The following is a 15,447-nucleotide window of genomic DNA, read 5'->3' on the forward strand; positions in this document are numbered from 1 at the left end:
CTGTTGATCTTACATTTAAATAATTCATTCTTTCTTAGAGTCAGTATTTGTATATTTATGTTTTTTATTATTATTATTATTGATATTTGATATTGTATTGCCATTATTGTTATTATTACAATTTTACTAAACATTGGCTTAGCAACTTTTAATGTTTCCTGTTAATTTTAACTATTGTAAGATTCATATTTTGTTGCTTTGGACAAAACGTGTGTACAATATACACACACACACACACACACAGCCTCCCTCCCTTACTGAGAGTCCCTGTTAACTTGCCTACTCCTTACCACGTCATTAACTACTCCTTCTTCCATCTTCTCCTCACTCGCTCCCATGGCCCTGTCATGGTCACTCTCCTCCCCAGCTTCTTCCCTGACCCTGTCATGGTCACTCTCCTCCTCCCCAGCTTCTTCCCTGACCCTGTCATGGTCACTCTCCTCCTCCCCAGCTTCTTCCCTGACCCTGTCATGGTCACTCTCCTCCCCAGCTTCTTCCCTGACCCTGTCATGGTCACTCTCCTCCTCCCCAGCTTCTTCCCTGACCCTGTCATGGTCACTCTCCTTCTCCCCAGCTTCTTCCCTGACCCTGTCATGGTCACTCTCCTCCCCAGCTTCTTCCCTGACCCTGTCAGTATGTTTTTGCGTCTCTGAGCCAGCCACCTCTCCTCCTTCCTCTACAGGTGGAATGTCTGTGTACTCACTGTAAGTCGCTCTGGATAAGAGCGTATGTATTTATTATTTTTTCTATTCAATATAATATAATATATAAGGTAGGTGTAATCATTTAATATTGCAGACGTTTTATGGAAAAATGCTAACATTTCAAACAAATTCTTTCACATTTCATAATTCTTTTTACAGGGTGTTTGATTTATGACTTGATTTATGATTATGGCTTATCCATGACATGCTTCATTTACTTACTTTACTTTCAAATGATACATTACTGATACTAGTATCAAGGGAATTGTTTTGAAACGTGTCAGTAGCCCAATCTGAATTGTTTTATTCACCAAGTTCACACAAACAAGGAATTTACTATGGCAGGACGGTGCATACAATAAACAGATACAGATCTAATCTAGTAAGCATTGGAGAAATAATCATTTGACTAAATATACACAGTACATCATGAAATCCTGTATTTAATTGTCAGATTGTCATTCACTTTGCAAGGAAAACAAAACTAGCATACTCATTCAAGTCCTTGAAATCCTCCAGAAATTGGTTATCATTAAGAGTTTATATAACATTTTTAGACCTGATTGCCTTCTTATTTTTCTTTCTAGTTTACCATACTCTTCCATTGATGGTCTTCCACTAAAACCCCAATATTTCTCAAATCTCTTGTCCCTTCTTTGAACCATTTCTGACAGAATTCAAGCATGGAAAGTAAGCATGATTTAGATGTGGGTTTAAAACAAGTTGGGGTTAGACAAGGAGAATTATTTGGATAATTATTTTAAGGAGATGATGTGAACCAGTACACATCATCCTCCTTTCGGGTTAACTTGTATTTCATCCTGTATAATTTGTTGACAGGTTGCCTCCTTAGTGCCTCCTCTTCTAGTCTTTTCATTACATAGAAATAGGCTTACTGTTTGCTTTCATCTATATCTAAGGTGTTCTTTAACTTATCAAAGTTTGTCTTAATGTTTTGGTCATGTATTATTTATTTTTTTAGTTAGTCAAATCTTCCGATGCTTTATATCAAAATGTTTGTAGATTACGCAGATGTTTTGCTAGCTAACTGCTTTAAAGATTCCAGGACCTTGCCAGGACCATCTTTTTTTTTCTGGTTTTCCTTTGCCTTATTTATAAGAGCGTCTATAAAAGTTTCATGTTCAGACTTGACATTAGGGTCAGTTCTTCCTGCGTCCCTCTTCTTCAGGTCAGTGTTTCCCTCAGCTTCAACCCCCACACCACGGTGTGTGTCTTTCAGGAGAACAGGGTGTAGTTGGAGCAGGAGTATAGCCAGGCTACACAAAGCAGCACTGCGCAGCGGGCCTCCACTTAAAACCTGCATGACTGTGCTGCTAAGTAAGGGATGGCATGGAAAAATGTGTCATCACTGGAAGTGTTCAATATAATACAGATAATGCTATGGTGTTTTCCCACATCGTGCAAAAAGCTAAAGGTGGGGGCTAAGACATGCAATACCAGTGTTATTAGGAAGTTAATTGACAAAGAATGAGTAGCAAACTTACCAAATGACAGCTATAAAGACAGATAACTTAGATGATTTTCTTTTCTTCAATCTACCGGTCACTTGTCTGAAATTGCATATTTAATAATTAGATTTATTAGGGATTACAAATTTTTGACACATAGGATGCTATGTCGTTCATCTGTTAGACATTTCAAGTCCTTCCCAGTCCCGCCGTCAGGGGGTTCAAAGGGTACAGATGTCCCTGTGCCCAGGCCCATGGAGGGTCATGCAGAAGTTGACTGTCCCCCCCAAACCCTGCCCCCCCATATTCACCTATGTTACATCATGTGTTACATCATGTACATTAACTAGGAATATAACAGTAAGGGAGACGCAAAGTTAAAAACAATTTCACAATAATTGGGAGCTAAAGCTTTCTTAAGACACTTTACTCACTTTACTCTTTGGATAAAAGCATCTGCCAAATGAAGAAATGTACTCACACTTGAGGTAGTTTGGCTGATGAACAGACAGGTCAGACGGTGTAGGTGAAGTCTTCTGATCTAGGCTGCAACTGATGTCCCTGACCTTTCAATGTCTTCTTTTATGTGCTCAACCATTATCTAATCCTAAATGCATGATGGGTGTGTGTTATCTCTCCTGGGTTTGTGCATTTTTTTGCATAAAGTTCTGGGCAGCTTGAAGCTGTGCTTACATTATGTGTAAAAGCCATTGTCAAATAAGGCCCAAGGATATCATGATATCATGACATTTTAAAGAAAGTAACTTATCGATATGTACACATCTTATAATGCTGCACACCAAATTACATATTTTTTTGATGTCGTGCATTTATCTCAGAATGTTCCAATAAGTTCAGTTGATCGCGTCTGGGTCCTGTTCGGCCCGTCGGTATTTGTATTACATTATACCTTACATATGTGTGTGTGTGTGTGGGGGGGGGGGGGAGGGGGGGGGGGGGGGGCTCTCAGACTTATTCTGCGGGGGGGCCTCATGTGTTTCCGTTACGGGCCTGGGATGAACAATGATGATAAAGCAGCTTGTCTTTGTGTGCAAGCCATTGAAGTGATGATAGGCTTATTCATATCATATCTTACTGTAACTGGAAAACCAACGGTTACTTGAACAAAGGCCCAGTATATTCTTATTTAAATAAGTTAATAAGGTATTTTGAGATAAAAACTTGCCCACGGGATGCTGTGCTCGTAACACTGAGGTACTATAGAAACCCCTAGGGCTAGCGTTTTTACATTTGGACTTGCATTTTAGTTAAATGCCTTTTAAAGTCAGGGCTCTCAAGTCTCACACATTCGCCGTGAGACTCACGTATTTCAACCATTTCTCACGCTCTCACGCAACACCTTGAATTTCTCACGCTGAGAAGGGATAACTTGTCCCGCAGTATACAATTACAGTAATGGACGAGGGGTGGGAATACGGAGGAATGTTTTCTGTCGAGTTGTTAGTTGTATTGAGTTACACCATTGAGTAAAACAGAGTTGGCCCAGAGGCAAATCAGAATCAGAATTAAGCCAATCGGAAATGTTGTACCCAAACGTTGACAGGTATGGTAATGTCACGCCTAACTTTTGATAGAACTTGAGAGCTCTGTAAAGTGTACAAGAACTGTTCCACTGAACAGTTAAATATCATGTTTATTGCCAAGAAACGTTTGAGTATGAAATATTTTTCCGACCCCCAAATCTCATTTTTGATTACAGCATTGGACTTATCCCACAATCAGAAATGTAATCATACGATTATCCTGGAACATTCTGAAATACTCAACTTTCTGGAATGTTCATGTCAAATGGGAATGCACACAGGTCTGGGAACGGAAGCTGGATGGCAACGCTGAAAACACACGCACAAACACACACATTTATTTCTATACCAGTAGCACAGTATTGTATATGACCGCACCAACCGGACAGACCTGAACTGTGGGTTTGTCCACAATGCTAAGCAATACCTGAATGTTACTAGATATTTTGAGTGAAAAAAAGTGCGAGAGAGAGAGGGAGAGAGACAGGGAGAGAGATAGAGAGAGAGAGAAAGGATGTATCCCTACTCTTGACAAAAATGTATCCACCAGCAAAGCCAGATGGAATACAACAAGACGCATAGTTGCATCTGAATGAATGAAGTGAATGTATTAATTAATAGTTTCACAATGATATATTTATTTAAAGTCATCAACAATGTCCTTGTATAGCCTACTGGGATGAACAATGATGATAAAGCAGCTTGTCTTTGTGTGCAAGCCATTGAAGTGATGATAGGCTTATTCATATCATATCTTACTGTAACTGGAAAACCAACGGTTACTTGAACAAAGGCCCAGTATATTCTTATTTAAATAAGTTAATAAGGTATTTTGAGATAAAACTTGCCCACGGGATGCTGTGCTTGTATCACTGAGGTACTATAGAAACTCCTAAGGCTAACGTTTTTACATTTGGACTTGCATTTCAGTTAGATGCCTTTTAAGTGTACAAGAACTGTCACATTGAACTGTTAAAAAATAATGTTTATTGCCAAGAAACGTTTCAGTATGAGATATTTTTCCAACTCCAAAATCTCAATTTTGATTGGAGCATTGAACTTATTCCACAATCAGAAATGTAGTCATAAGATTATCCTGGAACATTCTGGAATACTCAACTTTCTAGAATTTTCATTTTCACTCACACGCACAAACACAGATTTATTTCTACACCATGCAGTAGCACAGTATTTTATATGACTGCACCAACCTGACAGACCTGACTGTGGGTTTGTCCACAATGCTAAGCAATATTATAATACGGGTGGATGAAATCAGGCATTCTGATTGGTTGAGAGGGACCAGGGAGACCTTTACTATCTAAAGAGGAGAGAGAGGGGGGGGGGGGGGGGGGGAGGAGAGAGAGACAGAGAGAGAGACAGAGAGAGAGACAGAGAGAGAGATTGTGTGTGCAGAGTGCACTACACTAGAAGCCGAAAGGATGTATTCCTCTTCTTGTCAAAAATGTATCCACCAGCATGGCCAGATTAAATACAACAAGACGCATAGTTGCCATCTCAGCCTCTCTTGTTCATCTGGCTCTCCTCCACCCTGCCTTTACAAGTAACCAATAAGAACTGCTACTTCCTGACTATGCTCCTCAACTGATTTTACATCTGTCTATGAATAGGGTTGTGTAGGGGGCGTGTATTTGTTTGTGTTCATTATTTTGTTTGCAGATTTAATATAATATAAAAACACATTTTGAAGAAAGAAGAGACAAACTAAACTGTTGAAAATAATGTTTAATGATACAAACCTTTTAATGATCAAATGTTTTTCCAAAAAGTAAATTACATTAAGCCTACTACAGGATGTGAGCGTGCAGTAAATATTCATTCTACAGTTCATGCAGTTGATATTACAGCCTTCCATGTTAGAACCATATTGGGAAAGTTGAATTCAGATATGTAGTAGGGCCTACTGTTTGAAAGTAGTGTACATAAACATACATATTCTTAACATTTTTCAATTTGAAGGTTTGTGAAAAATAAATACCAGAAGGCGGTAATGGAGCATGTAAACCGCCAATAAACTGAACAGAGGTAGGCTACAAGCGACCGCATCGCCAAACAGGAAGTTTATATGCTGTCACCGTTGTCACGTGAAAACGTCTTCAAGGAGCTAGCAGGATCTACGTTCTCGAAAAACGAAAGGGATCTGATAGATCGTATTCATGTAAAATGATTCGTATTAAGTTTGCGACAGACTACTACAAGGGATAGCTAAGTGACGAAGACGGCAGACGCAATGGACTCAAAGGGAACGTCGCTTGGAGTATGTTTGGTGGACTTAACGCTATCCTTTTGTACATGTTAGCTTGCTATTTCCGCTGTGTTGTACACTATTATAGACATGTTCTGTTTGTTTTGAAAATGTGTGACGTATTAGATTTTTTCCCATGGAGGTGTAGTCTACTCAAATGTACGGAATGCTATCCTAGTTTCCTACTTGACACATTGACCTAGTTAGCTAGCTAGCAATCTAAATCGACCCTGCTGTGGTGTGTGTTTATGCGTTTGCGCGCATGTGTGTTATCAGGCCAGCACTTCACTTGATGTGACTGGTGTAGAAGATGACCCTTTGGTGGACGGACCGCTCATCTCACCAGATGCTCTCCATTCTGCTATACGGAGAGAATTTCAGAGCATACCCACACCTTGCACTGCCATTCTTCTATCAATGGTACATGTAAGTGTAACCGACCGGAATTGATTAAGCTCACTCCTCAGTAAAAGTACCGACGGTGGTGAAGCAGGTTTACACAGTGTATGAGAGGGTGTCACTGCGTTGTGTGTTGAGCACCCTTGGTTTCGAAACCAGTGTGGGCGAGACAGGGTGCAATCTATACTGACACGCGAAGTGATGACCCCCCTGTGAGACAAATATATTTCTCTCACTCTCCCTTGCTCTTTCACATGCTCACTCCTTCTCTCTCACACACACATAAACACACTCACACACAGCTATCACATTCTGTAAATTCACAACTACACTTGCGTTGTTATTATTGTCTGTCTTCAATGCCCACATGTAAACTATAGTCACACAGATGAACACACACACACATTAGTTTTTTTTAATAGTTCTGTCACATTTTCATGTGACGTTTGTCTTCCACTTCCCCCGTGTTCCAGGTGGCGTACGTTGCCCTGGCGGTGGCTCTGGGGGTGGCTTGCATGTTGAAACTGGGCAGAGAGGACGAGTGCATCAGGCTGCTGGGGACAGCGCAGGGGGACAGTGTGATCGTGCTGGGGAAGGTGGGAATGTGGCTGCTGGTGCTGCTGTTCAACGTCTGCGTCCAGCACCATCACACTAGCGTGAGGAACCGAGGATACCTTCGTTTCTATAGAGACACCCGGGTGCTGAAACACCTGCCTCTCACTGTGCACTCCACAGGTATGTTTTCCCCAATTCAAAAACGGGTCAAACATACTTGGTATGTAGTTGCTTGTTCAGAGCGGCAGTTTCTCTTTTTCACCACAAGGTGGAGACATCCCTTTGAGAATTGAGCTTGTGTTGTGTTTGTGTCTGTGTGTAGGGAACGTGGCTGTGTTAGTAGCCCTGTGTGTGGATCTACAACCCACCGTGAAAGTATACGTGCTGCTCAGCATTCTGGGATTGGAGCTCCTCGTTTCCCTGCCATGCATCGTCATCTACACAGGTACGGAACAAACATTTACATTTAGTAATTTGGCAAACGCTCTTATCCAGAGTGACTTACAGTAAGTACAGGGACATTCCCCCGAGGCAGGTAGGGTGAAGTGCCTTGCCCAGAGACACAACGTAATTTGGCACGCCGAGGAATTGAACTGGCAACCTTCTGATTGGTAGCCCTATTCCCTAACCGCTCAGCTATCTGCCCCCCACACACCCCTCGGACATGCACTCTCTGACTTTGAAAGGCGTCTGAAACGATGGATGGGAGGGGTAGGCAAATGCCACGATCAACTCGAAAGCAAACCCAATCTGGGTGGGGGATAATGCCTGAATTAAAACGGTGGCAATTAGACAAGCTACCCTTGGAAAGACACTGTTGCCAATGTCACACACCCAGCTAACCCCCGTCCTTGTTCCAGGCACATCCGCATCACAATGCCTTGGGCCCTGCCCTATTCAGACCCAGGCGGCGGTATGACAATTAGCCATTCATCCCTCAGCCCATCTCCTAACTCTTGTCTCTGTCTCGTTATCTCCCCCCTCTCTTCTCTCTTTCTGTTGCTCGCTCTCTCTCTCTATCTCCCACTTTATCTTTATCCCCCTCTCTGCTTTCATCACCTTTCTCACTCCCCTGCCCTCCCTCACTGTAAAACACGACAGAAATGCTTTTAATGTGTTTGTCATTTAAATATGATATTGCACCGTAGGCCACCGTGTGAGTGCCTCCGCACGGCATATTCACCTCCACCGCGAGAGGAAAGCTCCCGTTAAACACACGCAATCAGAGGATATTGCTGTTAAAGATACAGCATTGGAAGGAAACCCATGTGGAAGGTGCTGTATTGGCCCGTGTTGTGGCTGCCTGAAGGTAGAGATAGGGCAGTGACACTACAGGCTTGGAGAGTGAGAGAAGGCCCTATTCAGAGGGGAGGTGGGCATTAGGCTTTAGCCTGGCCACAGGCTGGCCTTCCTCCCGCTCCACCCTCACACACACTTGAACACACACACGCATTGTCCTGTTGTTTACTGTATGGGTGATTCGTGTGTGTGTGTGTGCGTCCTTGCATTCCAGGTCAGATCAGCGCAGTCAGGCTAGACCTGAGCAGAGCGACGCCTTGTTGCCCAGCCACACACGCACACACAAAACAAAAGGTTTGATTTCAGCTCAGTTTCAGTTTAGCCAACTCAGGAAATACTGTGTTAATCTACACGAAGTAAGATTAAGCTTTTGTATGCTGTGATTATTTAAGTGAAGCCGTTTTGTGTGTGTGTGTGTGTGGTAGAGATTCGATGCCTGCAGCTATGAGGGCCCGTAGGGGAAGGCCTCGTTTAACCCCTTCCCTTTGAAGTGCACTACAGACACGAGGCAGTACTGATGGAGTGAGGCAGGGAGTGTGTGTGTGTGACCAAGTGAGTTGAGTGTGTCTTTGAGGTTTGCCGTATGTATCTGCCTCTCTCATTATAACATGAATACACTCTCCTCTAAAGGCCTGCATGTGCCCCACACATCAAAGTGTCGCCCCGGCCTTCAAAGGGTTAACTGGGAATACGCCGCTCCTCGGCTTTGTCTGAATTTATTGTATGCACTCCAGGGTGCAGTGACAACACACTGATGCTGACACACACACGATGCACTACCTCTCATTCTCCCTTGTAGTGTGTGTGTGTGTGTCCGGGGGGGGGGTGGTCAACTTGCCACTTGAGGCCAGCTCCGGGGTCAGGTTAGGGTTTCCTCTCAGCACTGATTAAAGGTCAGATGATCTGATCCCAGGCCAGGGAAAAGACCCCACTAGAATAGTTTTTGAAAGAACAGGTGAGAAGATTGCTGTACTGTTACGCGTACATTAGACATCCTAGACATGTTTGGAAGCAAAGATGCTGGTTTGATTGTGATGATTCTAGTGGCCTGCTGAGAGACTAGCACCAGGGGTTAGCATTAGCATCGTTGTTGAAGTGTATGAGGATGAATGGGGACAGCTAGGCGTCAGCGCAGGGTTTAGCAGTGAGCACGCACATCAGTGGTAGCCGTTAACACCTCGCAAGCTTGTTGACACCTGGAAAACGTGCCCTCGTCAACCGGAGGGATTCAACTTCCTCAGATCAAATCGGACCACGATACCACTCTCTACACTTTAGTGTGTGCACGTGCGCGTGTGTGTGCGCATGCACGCTCCCCTAACGGCAGCGTGTGAAATGCATCACCTCTGTCCCACTACAGCACCATCCATCCATCACTCCTCATCCTTTCTCTACCTCACTTCATCCCCCCTCTTTTCTCCCTTTTTCCATGACATCGTCATGTACAACATCCATTTTTCTTTCAGGAGACACCTTTTATATGAAAGGAGAATACGTTTCATTTTTAAGTTTGGCAATTGATTGCTTTTCCTTGTTTCTAACTTCCTGTGATTCTTCTGCTGCTTCTCCTCCACCACCTCCTCTCTGCAACCTCAGGAATGTGCCTCTCTTCTTCTCTGTCACACACACACACACCATAAGACTGTATTTACACAAACACACACACACAAATAGGGCTCATTATGCAAAAATCCCTGGTATTTCTCAATTGTGTGTGTGATGACCTGCAGTACTGTAGCAGGGTCAAGATGCCACTGTCTTTAGAACCTCCCTGATGTTTTCCTCCAGTTAATGACTCTCATCATCGACATCCAGCCAAACCTCCCCTCTGTCTCCACACACACACAAGCACACACACACACACACACACATAATGTATACTGTGCCTTATTAAAATTCAGTGAACCTCTTCAACTACAGCAGCCTCTGACTCTCTCTCTTTCACACACACACACACACACACACAGAACTCCCTCCTCCTCCCCTGTATAAAACTAGATGTAAGGGGTGTGAGACCTGGAGCTCCTAAGTGCAGGATACGGGGGCTCGTAAGGACTTTTAAGTGCAGGATACAACAGCTCAAGTGTGTGTGAGGCAGTGAGAAAGAGTGTGTGTGCGTGCGTGCGTGTGTGAGAGTGAGGCAGATAGAATGAGTGTGTGTGTCAGAGAGTGAGAATGAGATAGAGGTGACAGAGGTATGTTTGTGTACACTTGATAATAGTTTATTAGTTCGTAAAGGGCCACAGACTACGTGTGTGTGGTCCAGCAGGTTGGGCGTGTGTGTGTGTGTGTGTGTGTGTGTGTGTGTGTGTGTGTGTGTGTGTGTGTGTGCGCGCGCGTGCAAGAAAGATGGGGGAAGTCAATAAGTTGCACGTTAACGAATTGTATTCATATTGTCTCCACAGTGAGAGTGATGCAGTTCAACAGAGAGAGAGCGGCTGCGGACATCAGTCAGGAGGAACAATCACACCCCTACAGCCACACCAGCCTGCCTACTGAGACTGGCTTCAGGTACACACACACACAAACATAATGCTCTGTTCTACCTACAACACACACACGTGCTAACACACCCACTGTACTCGTTCGTCCATTCCCCGAACGCGGTGTCCCTGCAGGGAAGGCTCCAATCTGGAGGAGGTGGTGGAGAAGCAAGCTGACCTGATAGAGTATCTGAAGCAACACAACACCCTGCTGAGCAAGAGGCTGCTCAACCTGACCGCCCAACACTGACCCGCCCACCTGAACCTCGACCCACTTCCACCTACTCCATGGTCGCCCCCGTGAGCACGCCGGCCATCCTGTCGGCTCGGCTTAGAGGGAGTAGACAAAGAATGAGGCTGGGGGTGGGAGGGGGTGAGAGAGGGGGGGGGGGGCCTACTGGATAAGGGACTGACTTGAGGGGGAGGGTTAGAGACTGACGGAAGATATCCACTGTTTACTGAGAAAGGGAGCTCTGTAAACACACACACACCTGTGCACACACACAGAGAGAGAGGGAGAGGAGAGAGAGAGGGTTTTGGGTGTGTTTTGAAGAACCGGATCAGCTGACAGAGATGGACAGATAACAAAGGAGAGAGGGATGAGAGGGAGGGGCTGAAGAATATGGAGGAGAGAGTGGAGGATAGAAAAGGAGGAGTAGGTGGCGGGCGGCATTGAGGGGATGTGGGTCACAGATCAGAGAGGAGGAGTTTTATTGCTGTGTGATGACCCTAAGTGACCTGTGTGTGTGTGTGATGGTGTGTGTGTGAGGGTGAGAGAGAAAGAATAGACAATTGCTCTAGGTATCATGTGCCGAGTTGTGATGTGACAAAGCCAAAAGCACTGAGGGGAGGGGGAGGTAGAGGGGGGGATTGGCAGAGGAAGAGCAAGGCAAAGAGGTCTGGTCCCTTGAGCACGACGCTGTAAGGGTTATTGTAAAGAAAATGCTAACGTGTGTGTATGTGTGTGTAAGCGTTTAACCCTGCTAAGATTGTGTATTTTGGGGTACTGTTATCCTGAGAACGGAATGTGTGTGAAATAATGGATTTTGCAACTGTGAGCACTGGTTTCAATAAATGTGAATTTGTGTGTTAATAAAATGTTGTGAACATCTTCAGCGTTATAGATGACACCACCGGTAAGATAATACAGAATTTTATTAAAAGTCATTCATTAAAACATTTGAAGTGCCTTACATACATATAAACACTTTGTAGGTGACATTCTAGAGATATTGTTGACATATTTGCCTTGATACATTAATGCAAATGTCCATTCATACACATTGGTGGTGTATTTACATTATATGAATAATTGGACTATCATAAGTTTTGTACTTATGTAGTAGTACTTTTGTGGACTTTGAGTATGAACGGGTCCACAGATCTATTGTTTGTCACCAGTGAGGGACATGAAGGCAGTACATTCCAGGTGGCCTATAGAATCCATGTCACTCTCTTTGTCCAATCACATCAAGAAGCCGGGAGAGGGGACAAACCAAATACAAGCTCAGTCTGTGACTGGCAGGTTTTCCAGAGTCTGGTTGGGGTCCATTTCTTTGGTGTTGCAGGAGTCTTCTATTGGTGTTGCCTTGGTCCGGTGACTTGGTGTGAGGGAAGGTGGAAAAGATATCCAACTGCCTTTGCCACTCGTACCTCTCTTTCTGCTTAGCATCCTCACGCTCACACCTTTAGAGAAAACAATGGAAAATGGTTTATAATGCAGCCTCGATCATAGATGACTGTGTGAAAGAATTGGAAGCAATTTCAGAATGACAGAAGGCTGTGTCTGAGATGTAGTGCAGAACCTGTTCTCAAGAAATGGATGTATGAAGGAACCAGGGTGAGAAGGCATTGACCCTTAGTTAAACAATGATTCTTAGAGAATGTTAAAGTGAACACCCCTCCCCTTTCTCTCCATTTTTTTCTCTCTCACACACACACACACACCACCGCACACCCCCACTGTTTAAAACACTGGAACCCGATCTCACACATGATATACTTTGCCCTTCTGTTGTTAGTGAGATTTATGTTGGAGTGTATATCTGCTTGGACTCCTGTTGTGTGTGAATACACACCTCTGGCACTAATCACACACACTCACTAACTGCCACCTGCCACCAATTTAACCCGCTTCTCTAGGCCATGTATCAGAAGTCTTGGACAGCTCATAAACTGTTTCAGACACACACACACACACACACACACACACACACACAGGTGGGATTAGCAATCAGGCGGACTGATTTAAATTAGGCTGGTTTTTATGTGCCCTCAACCCCGCACCCACCCCGCGTGTGCACGCATGTGTGTGTGTGTGTGCTTCACCTCAGGGGAAGGGCACTCTCGAATGGAGAGGCATGCAGCGTCTGTAAGGACAGTGATGTCTGTATTTTCGCCTCACGTTCAGGAAATCTGTAACACAACACGCTGGAGTTAGATTGTTTTGTTCAGTCAGACTGAATGGTATTTGAAACAACACCTCACATAACAGCCTTTCTACGTATGTTGTTAATGTTAAAGAATGTCACAATGAACGCAAGTCAAACATTTGATTGGAGCTTTTCTACCACCTGCAGACTAACAAGTACATTTCGATGATAAACGACACAGGTGCACCCGTGCACAAAGTACGATCACTTATGGTTGGAGTAGGCCTATTTAGTCATTAAGATAAGTAGCGACCTCCTTTAATAAACCCGGAACCGTAGCACATTATTAATTTTAACCTCCGTAATAAACCCGCCGTTACTCCCACTGGTTCTCACGCGGACAGTCAAACACAGGAAGAGATAAACCCCCCGGATAAGTTTATGGCTTCGTCCATGCTTCCATCCCCGCCTCCACCACCATCACCCAGAAGGCCTGAAGGTAAGCTTTTTACACTTGGTCGTGGGCGCTCCCGCTCCATGAATGGTAATCAGCCCCGGGGCATTTGCATTGCGTTTAACACCGTGATTAACAATAGCGCGCTTGAGCACAGTCGACAGCACAATGGACCGGTGGGAACTGCTGCTGAGCCTCAGCGTCGACGGCGGTCCCCCGGTCTTTCCGTCTGTCGCTCAATCTTTCTCAGTAACAAGTAGTAGGCGCATGCACAAACGCACTCGCTCTCTCTTACATACAGACAATAATACCAATACCGGCAGGCTTAACGATAGCCAGCTGGCAGAGTTGGTGTTGAATAGACTCTAATCTGTGCACAGGCTGGAATGAAAACATTCTCTCCCATCCTGTTAAAAATGTCTAAACTTAGTTCGGTGGAGCGGTGGATAGTGCACATGCTTGTTGTAACCGGACTGTGAAAACTCGGATTGTTGCTCGTGTTTCAGAGTTTACTTCGGCAGGTGGCAGCGGTCCACACACGCCAGTTAGAATTAGAACGCATCAACATTTAAACAAATATTCTGTTAAAATCGACAAAGGAGAAATGCGCACGAAAATATACACATTATCCTTGTGCCGTTTAACAAATTGATATGAAGTAAGCAAACGCACATGACGAAGGAACTTCAACAAATAATCTTTACAAACGCACAAATATCTGATGGGGCTGCCCCACAGCTACTGCAGTAAGGATTTTACATCTGAATACAGATACCATTTTAGTAGTTTATAGGCTACAACATGTAAATGCAATTCGTTTCAAAAGAAAATGCGTGTTTCTTACACTTCTTACCTGGCCTCACAGCAGAGACGGATCTTAGCACGGCCAACAGCAGCAGCAGCATGTACAGCACGTTGAGGATCCTCATGGCTGGATCAAAGCTCCTGATCCAGGGTCAGATTTTCCAAGAAAAAGATCCAGGAGCTGAAAGTGAATTTGGTCCTCAGGTGTGGATGGTCCTCAATCTCCCCAGGGGTGAGTCTCTATTTCTGGGTAGGCCGATCAGACTTCCTGGCCTCTTCTCTTTCTTTCTCTCTCTGTGCGCGTCTTTCTTTGAGTTTCGCGGGACAATCAAACAAGATTCCGTCTTCCTTTTCTCTTCTGTAGACAACCAGTCTGTCCCCAATGGAATGTGTGTGTCCAGTGATTGTCTCGGTGACTGAGAGCAAAGTGACAAAGCTGCCTTACCCCCACATCCCCCTTTATACACCCACCGGAGGGAGGGAGGGCTGGCTCACCCCCACCCCTGACACTATTCTAGCACACACATTTAAACACCAATGCCCTCCAGTATTAAAATAATGGAATTCAAAGTCACATAAGCAACACTTTCATCCCAACACTCACATGCACAGGCATCCTTATAAATTCTATCATGAACCTGCCACTTATTCTGTCTCCCCATACACTCACACACTCACAGATATATGTATATATCTATATCTATATGTTGCAGCAGACATAACATGACTTAATAGCTGGGCCCAAATGTGTGAATTGCCATAATTGACAAGATATACACAGTCACTCTCTCTCTGTTTCTCTAACACACACATACATGCAGCCCACTCTGCATTGCACATATTGACCCCATATGGAGAGGGGTGATACAAATGACAGGAAGCCCCCCTTATACCACTCACCCCCCTCCAACTGCCCCTTAACACACACTTTACTGCCTCATTTTACGTGTGTGTGAGGGTGTGGGTGGGTGAGAGTGAGAGAAGCTTACAGAAGGACTACATGGAATACACCGGAGAGAGTGAAGAAGTCACTTGTTACTTTTTTATTTTTCATTCTACCTCTCCTTCCATCTTTCTATTCCCCCCCCCCAACCACTG

The 15,447-nt window shown here is 44.4% G+C and overlaps 2 protein-coding genes and 1 long non-coding RNA gene across 4 annotated transcripts; 1 reads left to right on the forward strand and 2 right to left on the reverse strand.

Moving 5' to 3' along the window:
• Positions 1 to 925: 925 nt before the first annotated feature.
• On the reverse strand, positions 926 to 2,730 carry LOC124484638. The gene is made up of 3 exons (XR_006957991.1): positions 2,655 to 2,730; positions 2,210 to 2,275; positions 926 to 2,038 (listed from the first exon to the last, which is right to left on the reverse strand). It is a non-coding gene; the product is annotated as an uncharacterized LOC124484638 (long non-coding RNA).
• A 3,068-nt stretch (positions 2,731 to 5,798) lies between these two features.
• Positions 5,799 to 11,828, forward strand: tmem192 (transmembrane protein 192). Its single transcript, XM_047045664.1, has 6 exons — positions 5,799 to 5,995; positions 6,260 to 6,409; positions 6,856 to 7,117; positions 7,260 to 7,382; positions 10,642 to 10,747; positions 10,855 to 11,828. The coding sequence occupies exons 1-6, from the start codon at positions 5,969 to 5,971 to the stop codon at positions 10,967 to 10,969; spliced, it is 783 nt and encodes a 260-aa protein (XP_046901620.1). The 5' UTR covers positions 5,799 to 5,968; the 3' UTR covers positions 10,970 to 11,828.
• apela (apelin receptor early endogenous ligand) lies at positions 11,374 to 15,433 on the reverse strand. Of its 2 annotated transcripts, none has more exons than XR_006957993.1 (3): positions 14,399 to 15,433; positions 13,048 to 13,134; positions 11,374 to 12,405 (listed from the first exon to the last, which is right to left on the reverse strand). XR_006957993.1 is itself a non-coding variant. In XM_047045666.1 (3 exons), exons 1-2 carry the CDS (start codon positions 14,472 to 14,474, stop codon positions 13,049 to 13,051), a joined length of 171 nt encoding a protein of 56 aa, XP_046901622.1. In that variant the 5' UTR covers positions 14,475 to 15,433; the 3' UTR covers positions 11,374 to 12,405; position 13,048. The 2 variants fall into 2 exon arrangements, 1 of the variants encoding a protein (XP_046901622.1); XM_047045666.1 differs by having other exon boundaries at positions 14,390 to 15,433.
• Between the last annotated feature and the right edge of the window lie 14 nt (positions 15,434 to 15,447).

This window comes from Hypomesus transpacificus, chromosome 22, assembly GCF_021917145.1.
Source record: "Hypomesus transpacificus isolate Combined female chromosome 22, fHypTra1, whole genome shotgun sequence".
NCBI classification, from domain to species: domain Eukaryota; kingdom Metazoa; phylum Chordata; class Actinopteri; order Osmeriformes; family Osmeridae; genus Hypomesus; species Hypomesus transpacificus.